This window comes from Clytia hemisphaerica, unplaced genomic scaffold, assembly GCF_902728285.1.
Source record: "Clytia hemisphaerica strain Z4C2 unplaced genomic scaffold, Clytia hemisphaerica genome assembly, whole genome shotgun sequence".
NCBI classification, from domain to species: Eukaryota; Metazoa; Cnidaria; class Hydrozoa; order Leptothecata; family Clytiidae; genus Clytia; species Clytia hemisphaerica.
In genome coordinates, this window is record NW_027104234.1 from 473,476 (window position 1) to 490,990 (window position 17,515).

The 17,515-nt window shown below is 34.8% G+C and overlaps 2 protein-coding genes across 5 annotated transcripts; both read left to right on the forward strand.

Moving 5' to 3' along the window:
• The first annotated feature begins 285 nt into the window (after positions 1-285).
• Positions 286-17,373, forward strand: LOC136816028 (protein FAM204A-like). 4 transcript variants are annotated; one of them, XM_067072459.1, is made up of 6 exons: positions 286-466; positions 1,087-1,253; positions 14,535-14,652; positions 15,375-15,417; positions 15,903-15,987; positions 16,823-17,373. In XM_067072459.1, exons 1-6 carry the CDS (start codon positions 388-390, stop codon positions 17,060-17,062), a joined length of 732 nt encoding a protein of 243 aa, XP_066928560.1. In that variant the 5' UTR covers positions 286-387; the 3' UTR covers positions 17,063-17,373. The 4 variants fall into 4 exon arrangements, with proteins under 4 accessions (XP_066928560.1, XP_066928557.1, XP_066928559.1 ...); XM_067072458.1 differs by lacking the exons at positions 286-466; positions 1,087-1,253 and adding exons at positions 5,100-5,286; positions 5,950-6,122 and having other exon boundaries at positions 14,538-14,652; XM_067072457.1 differs by lacking the exons at positions 286-466; positions 1,087-1,253 and adding exons at positions 5,106-5,286; positions 5,950-6,122.
• Positions 9,153-13,030, forward strand: LOC136816027 (uncharacterized). The gene is made up of 4 exons (XM_067072455.1): positions 9,153-9,414; positions 10,293-10,847; positions 11,268-11,897; positions 12,250-13,030. Exons 1-4 carry the CDS (start codon positions 9,219-9,221, stop codon positions 12,639-12,641), a joined length of 1,773 nt encoding a protein of 590 aa, XP_066928556.1. The 5' UTR covers positions 9,153-9,218; the 3' UTR covers positions 12,642-13,030.
• Positions 17,374-17,515: the final 142 nt, after the last annotated feature.

Sequence of the window (17,515 nt, forward strand, 5' to 3'; positions counted from 1 at the left end):
AACATCCAAAATTTTTGAAGTCGTCAAATGTTTTAAACTGTTTGAGTTTTAATCCTTAAAATGTTTTTAAGATGTTTTTATTTTTACCACTCTGTGAGTATTTTTATTAAATTTCCTAAGAAAATAGGTGTTCTACAGTCCGAAAAGCCTAAAAATCTTCTTAGCTTTTTCCTAATATTTTTGCCATTGAAGGCTTTTGTTCTTATATAGTTTGTTCTTATAAAAAACCGTGTATTCCTTCATTAAACGTTTCTAAATTGTTTATTTTTTTAAATCAATAGGACAAAGTATAATAGCTAAATAAAAAATGAAATCACAATTATACTGAAATATGATGTTGGAGGGGAACACTTTCACCAGAACCATTACACCAACAGGAGAAGAAGGATGCTTCAATTGAATTACAGTGATTCTGAATCATCTGGCAACACCAGTAGTGGTGACGAGAATAGCTTTGGCAATACGGGTAATAATACACCTATCAACCCTTAGCAGCGCAAGGAGACTGGTAACGAAAATATATGGGGAAGTTCTTCTCAAAGACGGTATCGAAAACACAAGTGTAGGAGTGCTCTTATGAAAAAATGTGAGATATCCTTGCCTTGAAGCAATAAAGTAACGTCAATATAGTTAAGCTTTTTTAAGGCTAAAATAGTTTGCAGAGCCTAAATATATTGTGCGACGTGAACAAATCTTCATTGTGAATTCATTTCCAGTCCCCTAGAAATCCAAATGAGCTGCTAAGGGTTGATATGATATGTGTATAGTGAGAAGGTAATGATTATTGATTATTAAAACTTTATCTATCATTTCTCTGTGTATTTAGTCAAATACTAGTATGACGTGACATAACATAATGGCCCTAGGGTATTGATTTTAAAGTGCCACTGTATAAAAGTCCTTATACGAGTCACTAAACGTCTACCATTACATTTTGTAGCCGATTGGGTTGCCTTAGTACTTGGTGTCCTGTGGTCCTAGGTTGCTACACCGGGTATTCAGTCCAAATTCAGTCTGACCGTGAACCTAACTTCGGAAAGAATAAAGTGAAACGTGCGCCTTAAAAGTATTTCTTTTTGTTTACAGACAAACTTAAGCCAAAGCCTGGCAATAATTCACTCGAAGGTGAAGAGAATATTGATGGTGAATCCATCTCTGGTAAACCATCAGTTGTAAATGATCAAGAACCAGCTGAGAATGGGGTCATCACCAACGGTGTGGATACAAAACATACTGTTCCATCCTCTTTCTCGGTATGAATGTTGTTTCATTTCTTTTTTGTGAATTTCGGATTCCTGATATATTTATTTCATTTTGTACACTTTCTTTTCTAACGTGATGACTTTACACTTTACAGCCAAAATTTTTCATTTAAAGCTGTAATGTATTTACATTTAAAATAGAGCAATAAATATGTACATTTTTTACATCAGTTTGTCATCTGTGGCCATTACTACACGATGCTGTTTCAAAATAAAAAATTATATAAATCCAATCCAATACGGCCTGACTCATTGGTCTACCAGCTTTAAGAAGATAAACCATGTGACTCTCCGTTTTTTAGAAATTTTCCCTAAGCAAGGTCCATTAAAGATCAAAGAAATCGTATATACTTCGTCATGATTAGTCGCTCAATATTCCTATGCTTCAAAGTCTGTTTCCCTTTTATCATTTACCAAACAATGTTTCGACCTTTGATTTGTTTCAACGTATTCTTACCCCTATTCACACGTGTCCCTGGTTTATTCTCCTTGACTTCTGTTTTAACTTGTTCTTTCTTTCTTTCTGGAGACTTCAAAGACTATATTATGTAGTGTCAGTTAGGTCATAAATTTGTTTGATATTTTGAAATGTTGATTACCAGTGCCTTGAATAAATTTTTGGAATAAAACGAGGCAGTGAAAGCATTGACATGTCAAAAAAGGTACTTCACAATTCACATATCTTATACAAAATATTAGATGTAGTTTCTCTGTACCTGGCTAAAGAAAAATAATGCCAACTTTTAAAAGGGTAGACCACAGTTCAATGGTAACTATTTTTTGAGTCAAAATCATACTTTGCTTGCCATTTTCTTGCCTCCTCACTCAAGTTTCTTCCGGCAATACTAGTTTGTAAATTGAATGGATTGCCAACACTGAACCGGTCTATTTTAAACAAAGACGGCTCATCATTATTTGATTTACATGCATTGACTTGGGCAAAAGAAAGAGGCTCTCTTTATTTCATGCACTTCACAGTGATTTATTATAGAGACTACACATCAGGAAATAATATGCCGGTAGTAAGATGAAAGTTACAGTTGCATTGTTTTTATCCTAAAAAAATCCTTTTCACTCGGATGTTGATGTTTAATATTTTGAATCTCTTTACAACTACCCAACACCTCTATTTCGGCGGAGATTTTAGATAGGCGATTCGAAGGCTTCTAACAAGGGAGTAGAGGGCGCCACTACCACTACCTATTTTCTGAGCATGAAGCAGAGAGGCATCGAGTACCATTTTGGGATCTTTGGTATGACCCGGCTGTGGATTGAATCCACAACCTTGCGCACCGTAGCTGGATGCTCTACTGCTGGTCGAAACTGATGTATAAAACATGAAATTTGGTTAATTTGTTCCAAAATTACGAGGTTTTCAAGTTTTGCCTTATTTTCGGCTCTCAGGGGTATTGGCCCTACCGCGTCGCCGAATTTCGACTGGAAAATTTCAATAAGGATACATGAAAAAACTCAAACGGGACTCAATGTGGGTTAAGTAAATAAAAACTCGTAGCAAATGATGATTCAAAGAAGTGCTTAGCTATCAAAAACTTTCCGACATTTTTCCAACTTGCCCGACTCGGGATTTATGTTTTGAAGGTGAGTCGGTCGGGCGACGCGAACGGAACATATTTTAGATAGCCGCCATGTCTAACGTTAGATGTGAAAAATAAAACAAATAAATAGTTTTCATGGCTTTGACCGGATGATATTGTTTATTGAGTTGGTTTTTTATATTATTAAGCATTAAAAAAGCAAATTACTTTCACTTTTTTGATAGAGAAATGAATTAAGAACATGGCAGAGGAGGAGGAGAAAAGAGAGTCATTGAGCAAATTAATTGAAGGGAAGTCGCCTAATGAAGCTGCTGAGCTTGTACTTTTTTTGGTTGAAAAACATGATTTTCGTGTACTAGACCTTTGCAATGATGAATTACCTGATGCAGCACTCAATGATACATTGTGCCAGCACATAGCTGAGCGGGCGCTTAAAGATGTTGTTGATATGTTAAAAAGTAAACCGATCACTGACAGACATTTATTTTCAGGTGCCCTTTTGGTTGGTATAAAAGATATACGAGTGGTCAAAAAATATCTGTGGAAAGATAAAATGCTTATACAAGCTTTAGTTGAGTTGCTACGTTTCTCAAAGATTGCCACTGATGCCTACTTATTGCTGAGAGATATTGCTGTACACTTGTTACAAACATTACTGTTGGGTGGTCCAAATTCCCTTTTTACTATAATTTATGAATCCGATTTGATCATTTTACTCGCAGAAGTATTGAAATTTAAACTGAAAGTTGTGTCATTTTTCACTTATGAGGAGATTCTTTTAAGCTTGATAATTATCTGCCAGAACCATCAAGGATGTGTGAAGAAATGCCATGAATTAAAGCTGCAAGATGTGCTGTTGGATTTTTCTAAATGGTCTGAACTTGATTCAAATATGAAAGAAAAAGCTGAGGTTGCCAGTAATTGTATCAATCATATGGTTAACCTGGAAGAGTTACCAGACCACAAAAAGCTTTTATTGTCCAAGTTCACTCATCATATGAACACCACAAATAAGACCTGTAAGGTCCTTGAAACTGTTATCTGCTCGAATCCAGTTTGCGGTAAAAGACAACCAGATGAGCGAGAGAAAAAGTTTAAGAAGTGTGGCCGCTGTAGAATTAATTTGTATTGTTCCAGGAATTGCCAGGTCACTCACTGGAGAAGTGGACATTCTAAAATATGTTCACCACCAACTGATTGATGTGGTCTGTTTATCAATGGAAAAAATTGGATTCATTTTTGAAATTAAAATTTTAATGTATCATAATTCTTTTGTATGAAATTTTAGTTGTTGATATCATACATTATATCTATTTAACTCTTTTTTTATGCTTCTTCAATTTTTTAGTAAAGATACAGTTTTGTCACGAATTTGGATACTTTCTATCATATAATGACAATGTTCTTTTTCTAACAAACTTTCAGTTTGACTAAAACTTTTTTATGATCTGTTACACGCTTTTTGATTTATAAGAACAATTTTATAAGAACACCAACCTCAGATTTAGGCCCTCAGAACAATGGCTTTATTATTTGGAGCAGTAGAAATTTAAAAACAATCTCAGGCTCAGCCAAAATTTACTGGTTCTTATAAATAAAAGCGTTTGACTTTCAACAAATTTCAATTATTAAATCAACTGTCATTTTGTACATTTATCATTTCCTTATTTTTATACTTTATTTTTTATTGGATGATATTTTTTGCTACCACTGGAAATATTGTATATTGTTTATATCAATCGAAATTAAAGAAAGGTTACTTTTTGGCAAGTTTGTCTCATTGTAATAATGTGACAGAGCCCGATTTTTTAAATAATATTTTTTGGGTCTATTTGGGTCAAAATATGCCCAAAAATGAAGTTTTTTGAGATTTCCTAAAGTTTAACTAATTCAAAAAATTGTGACAACTTCTTTCATATTAACAATGCTAATCAATTTTCAAGAATCATTTTTATGAGTTTTCATACCATACACGTTTTTTTAGAACATCCAAAATTATTGAAGTCGTCAAATGTTTTAAACTGTTTGAGTTTTAAGCCTTAAAATGTTTTTAAAATGTTTTTATTTTTACCACTCTGTGAGTATTTTTATTAAATTTCCTAAGAAAATAGGTGTTCTACAGTCCAAAAAGCTAAAAATCTTCTTAACTTTTTCCTAATATTTTTGCCATTGAAGGCTTTTGTTCTTATATAGTTTGTTCTTCAGTGTTCTCATAAAAAACCGTGTATTCCTTCATTAAACTTTATTAACGTTTCTAAATGGTTCATTTTTTTAAATCAATAGGACAAAGTATAATAGCTAAATAAAAAATAAAATCACAATTATACTGAAATATGATGTTGGAGGGGAACACTTACACCAGAACCATTACACCAACAGGAGAAGAAGGATGCTTCAATTGAATTACAGTGATTCTGAATCATCTGGCGACACCAGTAGTGGTGACGAGAATAGCTTTGGCAATACGGGTAATAATACAAATAATACACCTATCAACCTTTAGCAGCGCAAGGAGACTGGTAACGAAAATACAGGGGAAGTTCTTCTCAAAGGTGGTATCGAAAACACAAGTGTAGGAGTGCTCTTATGAAAAAATGTGAGATATCCTTGCATTGAAGCAATAAAGTAACGTCAATTATAGTTAAGCTATTTTAAGGCTAAAAATAGTTTGCAGAGCCTAAATATATTGTGCGCCGTGAACAAATCTTCCTTGTGAATTCATTTCCAGTCCCCTAGAAATCCAACCGCGCTGCTAAGGGTTGATATGTGTATAGTGAGAAGGTAATGATTATTGATTATTAAAACTTTATCTATCATTTCTCTGTGTATTTAGTCAAATACTAGTATGACGTGACGTAACAAAATGGCCATTACATTATATAGCCGATTGGGTTGCCTTAGTACTTGGTGTCCTGTGATCCTAGGTTGCTACACTGGATATTCAGTCCAAATTCAGTCTGACCGTGAACCTAACTTTGGAAAGAATAAAGTAATAGCCCTGTGATCGATTGATTGATATCTTGAAATTGTCTCGGTGAAAAGTAAGATGAGTTAGTTTGATTATGATTTTAAATAAGTAAGATTTCATTTTGTGAAACGTGCGCCTTAAAAGTATTTCTTTTTGTTTACAGACAAACTTAAGCCAAAGCCTGGCAATAATTCACTCGAAGGTGAAGAGAATATTGATGGTGAATCTATCTCTGGTAAACCATCAGTTGTAAATGACCAAGAACCAGCTGAGAATGAAGTCATCACCAAGGATGTCGGTGTGGATACAAAACATACTGTTCCATCCTCTTTCTCGGTATGAATGTTGTTTCATTTCTTTTTTGTGAATTTCGGATTCCTGATTATTTTTTTTTTTTTTTTTCATTTTCTCCTTAACGGGATGAGATGATTTTACACACTTTACAGCCGAAATTCTTCAGTTAAAGCTGTAATGTATTCACATTTAAAATAGAGCAATAAAAAATGTACAATTTTGTATCAGTTTGTCATCTGTGGCCATTTCTACACGATGCTGTTTCAAAATAAAAAATTATATAAATCCAATCCAATACGGCCTGACTCATTGGTCTACCAGCTTTAAGAAGATAAACCATGTGACTCTCCGTTTTTGAGAAATTTTCCCCAAGCAAGGTCCATTAAAGATCAAAGAAATCGTATATACTTCGTCTTGATTAGTCGCTCAATATTCCTATACTTCAAAGTCTGTTTCCCTTTTATCATTTACTAAACAATTTCAACGTATTCTTACCCCTATTCACACGTGTCCCTGGTTTATTCTCCTTGACTTCTGTTTTAACTAGAATTTTATTTGTTCTTTCTTTCATTCTGGAGACTTCAAAGACTATATTATGTAGTGTCAGTTAGGTCATAAATTTGTTTGATATGTATTTTGAAATGTTGAGTACCAGTGCCTTGAATAAATTTTTGGAATAAAACGAGGCAGTGAAAGCATTGACATGTCAAAAAAGGTACTTCGCAATTCACATATCTTATACAAAATATTAGATCTAGTTTCTCTGTACCTGGCTAAAGAAAAATAATGCCAACTTTTAAAAGGGTAGACCACAGTTCAATGGTAACTATTTTTTGAGTCAAAATCATACTTTGCTTGCCATTTTCTTGCCTCCTCACTCAAGTTTCTTCCGGCAATACTAGTTTGTAAATTGAATGGATTGCCAACACTGAACCGGTCTATTTTAAACAAAGACGGCTCATCATTATTTGATTTACATGCATTGACTTGGGCAAGAGAAAGAGGTTCTCTTTATTTCATGCACTCCACAGTGATTTATTATAGAGACTACACATCAGGAAATAATATGCCGGTAGTAAGATGAAAGTTACAGCTGCACTGTTTTTATCCTAAAAAAATCCTTTTCACTCGGATGTTGATGTTTAATATTTTGAACCAGACCTTCTCTTTACAACTACCCAACACCTCTATTTCGGCGGAGGGCTGTCATCATTTCACTGACAGATTTTAGATAGGCGCTTCGAAGGCTTCTAACAAGGGAGGAGAGTGCGCCACTACCACTTCCTATTTTCTGAGCATGAAGCAGAGAGGCATCAAGTACCATTTTGGGATCTTTGGTATGACCCGGCTGGGGATTGAATCCACAACCTTGCGCACCGTAGCTGGATGCTCTACTGCTGGTCGAAACTGATGTATAAAACATGAAATTTGGTTAATTTGTTCCAAAATTACGAGGTTTTCAAGTTTTGCCTGGAAGAGCTTATGATGACGTCATCACAAAACTTTCAACCTTCGTAACTTTTGATAGGAAGACTTTCAAGGCATGTTTTATACCTCAATTTTCATCAGTATTTCATGCTCTTTCCGCTGAAACCATCAGATTTTGAATATTTTCAAAAAAATAAATTTTTGTTCAGCCAACTGATGACGTCATCTGGCAGGTGGCCAGGTAGGAAAATTTGGTGTTACTGTTCAAAATTAAGTTTAAGACCCTTTAAGGATCATCTGTGCCAAATTTCATGCTTTTATCACCATCTGAAGTATTCTTACGTTCTTATGTGCTAACAGACCTCACTAACTTAGGTACATTCCGATACAAAAATCTGCGACACTTGGTATGGTTGTTTTGGTAAGGCTGCAGTTTGAAAATTACGGTATCTTGTTGTTTTAATCTCTTATCAAGGAGTTAAGGAATTATTTAATTAGTGATTTTCCCCTGACTTTTGGCAAAAATCGCTTATAAATTGATAGTTCTACTCCCGTCCAGTAGAAAAATCGGTCATACTCTCTCAAAAGTCTCAATAATTGGTTTAGGCCCAAAATGTGGTTGAAATTTCCATAAAAATCGCTAAATGGGTCCAGAAATAAGGGCTACCCTATATTTTTCTGAGTAAACCTGCTAATATCAAACCATACTCTAAGGTCTCGAATAGTAGGGGGTCCGAATAAAGTGGGGGGGGTCCGAAATTTTCAAAATCTTATAAACCGGTGGGTAGGGATGTTTAACTTACCTTAGTAAGTTATTAGGCATGTCTCTTCCAAGTTTGGTACTTTTTTGGTACAATTTTTATAAAACTCGTTCCTGGGGCCTACTTTTTAACCCGGGGGGGGGCAGTGGGTTTACCAACTGACGGTATGTGCGGCGAAAAAATTGGCTTTTAGAATCGCACCCTTACAGTGCAGAAAAAAATCGGTGAAATTCATACCCTTAAGGGCTACTTAGACTACACAATATATTGACGAACAATATTCGACAATATGGTTTGCGGACCGTAATGTACGAAGTAAACAACTGGTACTCTATTATAAAAAGGAATTTTCTTTCTGTAAACAATCCCCCTTTATTGTTGGAATATTGCAAATCGAGCTGACAATATATTGCGGACACCTTTTCAATATATTGTCGACATTCAGCAATATATCATCAATATATTGCCTGACAATATATTGTGTAGTGTATGTAGCCCTTTACAGTACATTTTTTCAAATGTTAAACTCTTTCAGAGCAAAAAAAATCAAGATTTTCGAGCAAGAATTTGCAATTTTTCCTTGATTTGCTGAAATTTCCACCCATACAGTGCATTTATTAAAAGTCCATCCTTACAGTGCATTTCTGATATTTTGAAAAACATACCCTTAACCGCCGCACATACCCGTTGGTCAATTTGCCTGATCCCCCCCCCTGGTTTTTAACATCGCTAATCTCGTGTGCGAGTTCGATAACTGGTTTATGATAAAAAAGGCTAAAATGTTTATAAAGGAAAAACAGGACAAACATTTGAAAATGAAAAGTGTGGTCACGGCTATAAAAATATTCCCATTTTTTAACAACGAGGTAGATAATAAACCCATGTTATAATTTTCTGCAGCAAATAAAAAAAAACAAATACAAAAAAATACAAACGAAAGTAAAGAAAGATGGAAAACAAATTGGAGAATATACCATATGTATTTGACGAGCAATTGCAAAAGGTTGAGATCAAACCAAGGAATCAAAAGAAGTACAACAAAGATGTGACCATCTACTATGGTAAACAAACAAGAAACCGAACAACTGATGAACTCATCGCCGATCCTGCAAAGTTAGCTAATACACGATACGGTAGACGGAGCGGTAATTCTCATTTTCTTTTTTTTCTCTTCGATTTTTTTAGCAATACCAATTTGAGCAATCGCCAAATATTTACAGAAACATCCAAAATATAGAGCTGTTCAGCCACATGTTTGTTTATCACTCAGAACTCCTGTTTCTAAGTAAATTGATTCTTTTGTCAGTATGGAATAATAAGCAGATATTCAATAGGTAAAAGTTAATAAATCCAATAACCAACGAAAACCTATTGAATATATGTTTTATTATATGCCTAGAGGCAAAAACAAAACATAAATCATGTAAATAGTCGAAAGATTCACATAAAACACTCCCATAATCGAACGTTCGAATGTTTTTCTTTTTTAATGATTTTCTTAATTACTTTGAGTCATAAAATTTGTTCATCCCCTCATGATTTATAACTTTATTCTAATTATGAATTGAAAAATCTATGACTAGTGATTTTGAAATTTATTTTTTCAATTATATCGTTAGCAGAGGGGACCGTAGCTGTGATCCGATCTTCATACGTAGAGTGCTAAGAAACAGAGGTCCCTTGAATTGCCCTGCTTCTTAAAGAAGACGTTGTACACGTTTTTATAAGACTGTCAAAAACTTCTTTGGCATCAAACCTGATCAAACCTAAAAATGCTCTAAAAATGTTCTTATTTTCAACATTTTAGCGAGTAACTTGGTTTTTTAAGAAATTGCATGTGTTTTTAGAGTCTGTAAAGCTTTAAAACGTCTTGGAATGTTCTTAGAGCTAAGCATCTTATTCTTATATAAATAAAACTTTGATATAAAAAACGTGTATATGTTTTCTTGGTGTTTTCCCAGGGAAAAATGATATCATGTTAATGGATGTATACTTAACCCATCTAGTATATTTTATTTTTCAGGACTTCTTATGAAGGTTTTCCAATACAACCTAGTGACAGGTGATCATTGTTATATCGAATTCGAACATGCAAAATTGAAAACCGTTTCCAAGTACAGCTCATCTTTGGAACACATGATCAAAATGAAGAATCTTCATCTTCATGAGACAAGTAACTCATCCACGGAACCAGTACAATTTCTTATAGTTGAACAACCATCTGAACCATCCATACAATCACCAGATGAAAACAATTCATCAGAATCAGTATCAATGACCGAGCATGATGCTACAGCGAATGGCGATACAGGAGAAATGCCAAACTCGCAAGAAACTGTGGTCGGCACTTCCCAGATTTCCAATAATATGGTTTTAGATGAGTATGGCTACTATAGACCACAGCCGTTCCTCTATGACGAGACATTGAGGAAATTTAATATAAAAACAAAGTCAAAAAATATTAAGAACTCAACGAAAGAAAAAACGATTGCTAATGGAAGTAAGACGAGATGTAGGGCGGAAGGGCGTATCACAGATCCAAAGAAATTGAGTAATGCTCGATGCGGAAGAAGCAGAGGTAATTGAAGCTCCCTCTATTTCGATTTTTAAGGGACCACAAAAAACTTCTTCAAATTAAAAAATGAATCGAATTAGGTTCTACTTAAAAAAATAGTCGGTCGGCTGTCGGCAAACCTACATTTTTAAAAGTCCAGCCTTACAGAGATTATTTTATACTACTTCTTAGCTGAGCGGGACAAATATTTAAGTTCGAATGTTTTAGAAGGTTCGAATTAGAGGGAGTTGACTGTATTTCTTTTTATCGTTTGAGGCTATAAGACCAAAAGAATCGGAATTATATGTGTTTTCAGACTTGTTTTTTCACGTCCAATCCTAGTGGATTTCTTTTCACACTTGTTTTCGCCACGTATAATGTTGTAACAATTATTTTTGTCCAAAATATGGTGTCTGGTTGAAGCGTGCTCATTTTTTCTTACAGGGCTCCTGACATCCATTTATCAATACAGCCTTATGACAGGTGATAGTTGTTACATTGAATTCGAACACGAAGAAACGAAAGTTGTATCAAAATACAGTTCATCGATCGAATACATGATAAAGGTTCAAAACAGATTCTCTAACAATATAAACACTACCTTTGGAACAATGGTCGAATCTCTGGTCAATTATGATGCAGGATCGCAAGTGGTTACCAAACAGTCGATACACAGATCAACAGTCAGAAAAGCCGAGGTACAAGATGTGCAGAGATATGTAGGTGAATCGGAAACTTCAAGAGCAACCAATTCCATAGAGATTTCACCAACAATTATCGTAGATGAGATTCAAGACTCATCAACTTCACAATCTCAAGACGAACCATCTCTAGAGGGACTAGCAAATGTGACCATATTGTTGGAACAAGCTAACCAACGATCAAATGATGAGCTGCAATCTGAAACGCCCATAGCCACTCAAACGTCGCCAAATGCCGCCCTTCCGTTCGTCTATGATGACCAAATGAGGAAAATCGAAGTCAAATCCTCAATAAATGAAGCAAGATGTAGGGCGGAAGGGCGGATTAAAGATCGGAAGAAATTAATCGATGCTCGAAATCAAAAGCGGCAAGGTACGTTCTAGATATACTTGATATTTAATTCCTCTGTCTTTGCATCCTATTCAGGATTGGCGCAGACATCCCTCTAAAAGGTTTTAAGATCGAAAAATATAGCCTTTTAAACTATCTGAAGGTCTTTTTTTAAGGTCGTTTAAAATCCATCCAACATAAAATTTTTGATGTTTTTTAAATGTCCGGCCAACATTTCGTTCAACAATTGATTTGAAATGCGTTTGAATGAGATGTTAGATTGATTTGCGCCAGCCTTTACATTGGTCTTTCACCAGACCATTTGTTGTTTTTGTCCGTCTTAAAATTGCATCAGGATTCACTTAAAAGTGTATTTCATTTTCATTTTTCTCAGATCTCTTGGCCAAGATTCACGAGTACAGTCTTTTAACGGGCGACGATTGCTACGTCCAATTCCAACACGCACAACAGAAAACCGTCGCACGATACACATCAACAAAAGAGTACATGTCGAAATTGAAACATGCAAATTCTTTACCCGCTTTTGATAATGATGGAGGGATTAATATAGAAATACCGAATGGTGAAATATTAGAGACTTTGGATATAAAGATTACTAAAAGACAACAACAGACAGTCGTTTCCATTGGTGAAAAACTTTCAAATGATCCGTCCGCAAATGCTAATAATGCTGGCCATGTTGCACCGATGAATAAACGGACTATAAAAAATGCTACAAAACCTAAACCTTCTCCGGCTAAAAAATCGAAAACATCGAAAAAGTAAATATGCGTCGAATTTTGTGACATTTTGTGGCATTTTGGTATTTGTCGTAAATCTTTTGATGAAGTGAGAGATTTCTGGTAATAAGAACGAAAAACATGCTTGATCTTATTATCGTAATACTGATGTACATTTATAGAACATCCATGGAATCTTTTGATGGGTGTATTTCCTATTTATATGTTGGAGAAGGCATTCTCACAGTCTTCAACGACAACACTAGCTAGCTCTTATATTATTTAGATTTGATTTACACGGGTGACAAGCCTTTGTGCTACATTTCTTTGTAAGTTTTTTTTCATTTTATGTACCAGTGGATACCCCTTAAAACCCACAATAAAAAGTGGTACCCTCTATCTCATTGTTTAGTTGGAGTGTAAGGCTGAAACTTTTTGTGTTGAAAGTACGTTGTCTATGATTGTCTTCCCTAGCAGTGATGTTTTGTAGAAAACAGTTTTCAGTTTTTCACGAGGAAGTGAAAAAGTGCAGTTTTAGCTATTTACCCCTTAAAACCTACAAAATGGTTTTTCTCGAATAACTTTTTACAAAAAAGTTCTTTTGACCTCAAATTTTGAACAGTGATTCACTGTAAAGTTACTAATGTTATGAATATACCATTAGTACCTAAATGATCTCAAAATATGTGTTTAAAATCAAAATACCCCTTAAAACCTACAAAAATAAGGCTAAAAAAAAACCACAAGTCCGACCCTTGCTAACGGGATACTCAAGCTGATGGATACAAATTGGTGTTGCTTCGGTGATTCAATGGTTCAAAGACTTGCTAGAAATTCATTTCCCACAACAATATTTTCATTTTTCAGGATTTCATGGCCCATAATGCAATTGTGTGTGGTTTTTTCGTCAAAAACGGCTACGAAAGGCCAAAACCTTCATTCGCTTCATTTTTGACCTATGGTTCTAATGTTTTTCTAAATCTCCATCAAATTTGTGACATTTTTGGTATGCAACATGACCAGGTTTGAGAAAGTCGATTTTCAGATTTTATTGATCATCACCATAAAAGTGCTTTAAAGTAGAATTTTAAGGGCCTGCCATTTTCGTTGGGGTCTATTCACGAAGATGAAAATGATTTTTTCATACCTACCATAAGTATAGGTATCTAAAAAGTATAGGTTTTATGACCTTAAATTCAATTGTGTAATTTCTAGGTCCAAAAAACCTGATTTTTTGAAGGGATTTTTGATAAAATTTTGAATAACTTCGAATTTTAAGATACTTTAGCATCTTTAAAATCCTTAAAATTTGGTATTTTATGAAAGAACATTTATGAGAGGTTGTAAAAAAGTGAAACATACCACATAAAATTAAATCTGGTAGTTATGAAAGCCAAAAATGCAACATTGTGGGTTTTAAGGGGTATGTGGTTTTAAGGGGTATCCACTGGTACTTTGCATACTAATATTGAAATGCTTAATAGATGAAATATAAAGTTGAATATGAATTGTTTATCTTGGGTTTTAATCGATTTCACTGCACCAACTAATAACCGCAGAGCTCTTTTTCACAAAAACTAAACACGCTAGGTTATTGCAAGGACACTTGTATAGCGAATACGGGGGGTACTCCCTTGCCGACCGACGGGGTGCCGTTGAGGATCGAAAAATGGACCCTACGTGGAACTCGTTTTTTCAAAAGTTTTGCCGAAATTTACGAAAAAAGTGAACCTGAATGGGACTGAAATTTCAAAATGTTCTCAAATTTTCTACTTTTTCCCCAAATTTTCCAAAAAAAGCACCCTACGAGGGACCGATTTCTCTATTTGGTGTTTTTGCGGCCCTACCTGACCATAACAATGTCTGGAGTTGAAATACAAATTTTTTCTCCCAAACATCAAGAAGGAAATCTTCTCAATGAAATCTTCTTTCATTTCAGAAGAGATTTTCAAAGTTAAAACAAAGAAGAATGGTAATAGCTGCAACAACCAATCAAACAACAGTAAAAAGAACAAAAGACAAAGAGATTGACCAACCAACATCTTCAACAACACTTGGTAAGTGTAAAGACATCTATCTAATTTTTGTGAGGGTGCAAAAACTTACACATCATGGACGGGCGCTGTTAAAAAGGCGAATTCCAGAACAACTTTAATTAATATGTCATCTGACCCTTAACTCTTTCTATTAATTTTTTTTGGAAGTGAGTACACTGGGTCCTGGATGGAATTCCTGAGTTATTTTTTCCCAAGTTATATTTTTTCAGAGTTATTTTTCACGTGACCTCATAATTTCAGTTTTGTGATGACGTTAATGATAATTCGAGTCTTTTTAGAGCTTTTAACTTTTCGAGTTATTTGGTGTTTTTTAAAACTCGGTTTTTTTCGTGCCATTAAATTTTCGAGTTATTTACATTATATTTTTATAGTAGGTATACGATTTGTGGAAAGTTCGACTTCTCTATATGGGTTTGTTATCTGAAGGGGCAGATTTGTGTTAAATATATCAACAAATAACTCGAAAAGTTAAAGGCACGAAAAACAACCGAGTTAAAAAACACCAAATAACTCGAAAAGTTAAAAGCTCAAAAAAAATCCGAGCTATCTTTTTTTGTAGTAACGTTACAAAACTAAAATTATGACGTCACATGCAAAATAACTCGGAAAAAATAACTCGGATATTTCAGGCCCCAGTACCACAAGCACTGGCAATTTGTGATTCAATCAGGTCTCGTGTTAAACCTTGCAAACTATTCAAATCTCCTTTTTCTTAAAACAAGATTCCAAAGACAGAAGTAGGAAAAGACAATTCACCAAACAAAGGTATGAAATCTTGAAGTTTCTATTTTTCTTTTCGAATTTCATGGTGGTCACCTAGGCAATAGAACAGGGACATTTATTTGATGTTTTTTTCCTACGATTCCTGGTTAGGTTAGGCTACGTAGGCTGCTTGTATCCACTTAACGGACTCGTGCTCTTTATATACTACCTGGGGTTTTGTAGAGGTCTGCGACTCAGACTAATTAATGTAATGTTAGAGGGATTCCAGGAGCCTGTGGTTTACAGGGTCGGATACAGGAGGTAGGCTATCTTATTCATGGAGAGTAATTAGTTTCCATATAAGGTAATACGATAATAAAGTGCACTCTCCTCCATTGGTTATAGCCTCCCTCTGTATCCGAACCTGGTTTAGGTAGTCCTTCTTATTTTTCCGTCACACATTCACCGAGACAGGGTTGGTTTTTTATGGCCTCATATACATACTGTTAACCACTCGAACGGTAATGATTTACTGAATTCATTTCTAGACAGGACGAAGCAAGACTTGCAAATTTGAACGAATATATGCCGCAAGCTTTTGGTATTTTTGAATCAGGGAATATGAACAAAAAGGTTTTCTTTCTTTTTCTTTAGTTTTTAAGTTATATAATAGTCAATATCTTCAAAAGTCAAATTTTCTGTCTATTGACTATGGTTATATCTGCCAGAATATGATGTTCTAGATGTTTAGTTCCGGGAATGACAGCAAAGTTACCGACACTATTTATTGCATTAAGGATTTGAATCTCATCTTAGAGCTAAAGTTTGAATTGGCTTTATTGAAGTGGCCCGTCCGATTTTAGTTTTTTTTTCCCGATGAAATCTTGCCATTTTATAACTGGTAGCTAAACGAAAGCAGCCGGCGAGGCGATCTTTTTTCCCGATGTGTTCTAAGAGCATATTTCAGCTAGAAATTTTGATCTGTTCTGATCAGATCTTCGAAAATTGATCATCTAGAAATTCTAGAAATGATGATGTGTTCTGACGAGACAGGGGCATAATCAAGGCCATCTAACGTGTTCTTGTTGTCTAGGTAACCCTAGAAAGCTTCAGAACACATAATGTAATGATTAATGTAATCTTGTTGCCTAGTAACCCTGGAAATTTTCAGAACACATCTTTCGTGGAGAAAAACAAATATCTTTCAAGTTTGTCTTGGCGAACTGTTTTTCTTATATTTTAGAACACATCAAACCATAAAGAAGTAATAGGTTTAGGGAGACAAATGGTGCGATAAAGGTTGCCTAGAAATCAGAACACATCATTTGTATAAAAAATTGAAAGGTCATAACATTTGGTCTTCTAGAAAATAAGAACACATATTTCTAAAAAATCCCTTCGCCGGCTGCTTCTGGCTAAAGTAAATTAACTTTCAGTTTCGACAAAAAACAATTCTTTTTTTTCTCAGTCAAGAATTGAGGAAAATTTGGACGAAGCGTTGAAAGCGAAAGATTTTGATCGTGCACAAGAAATTAGTGACAAAATGACCCGTGAAAAATTTGAAAATCAAGTTCAAGGTGCACTTGAAGCGCAGAAATATGCCAAAGTTCTACATGAGAAAGATGAAAAACGTAAAAGAAAGCAACGTAAAAAATTGAACTGGGCTTTCGGCCATAAAGAACGTTGGGAAACTAAAGGAAATATGTGATTTATAATAGGTCGTGTGACAAAGTTGCTATCGAACAAGCAAACCGGATAAATGTATATCACCCCCTCGATTTAAATGAAATTGGACCATTAGATAGACCCATTAAACGCGGGGGTTGTGGGTACTAGCGTTGGAGAATCCGGGTATGTGTGGAAGGCGTACCTCCCGCATGGTTTTAACTCTGCCCTATCAACCTTTGTTGGGGACAAAGAATTAGAATTATGCCAAATTTATGATGATGGAGGTGTTAATTTTTGTGCATAAAAGTATTAATTTTACTTATCATGAGAAAATAAGATCACTCTTCTTCAGAGGTCAGAGGTAATGTATTTGTATTCCTGTTCATTTCAATTTTGAAATTAAATGAAAGGTTTTATTTTTACATAAGTGTTCCCGTTTCAAATCGATCAAATCAAACACATATTTCATATCAGGACAGTGTCCGCCTTGTTA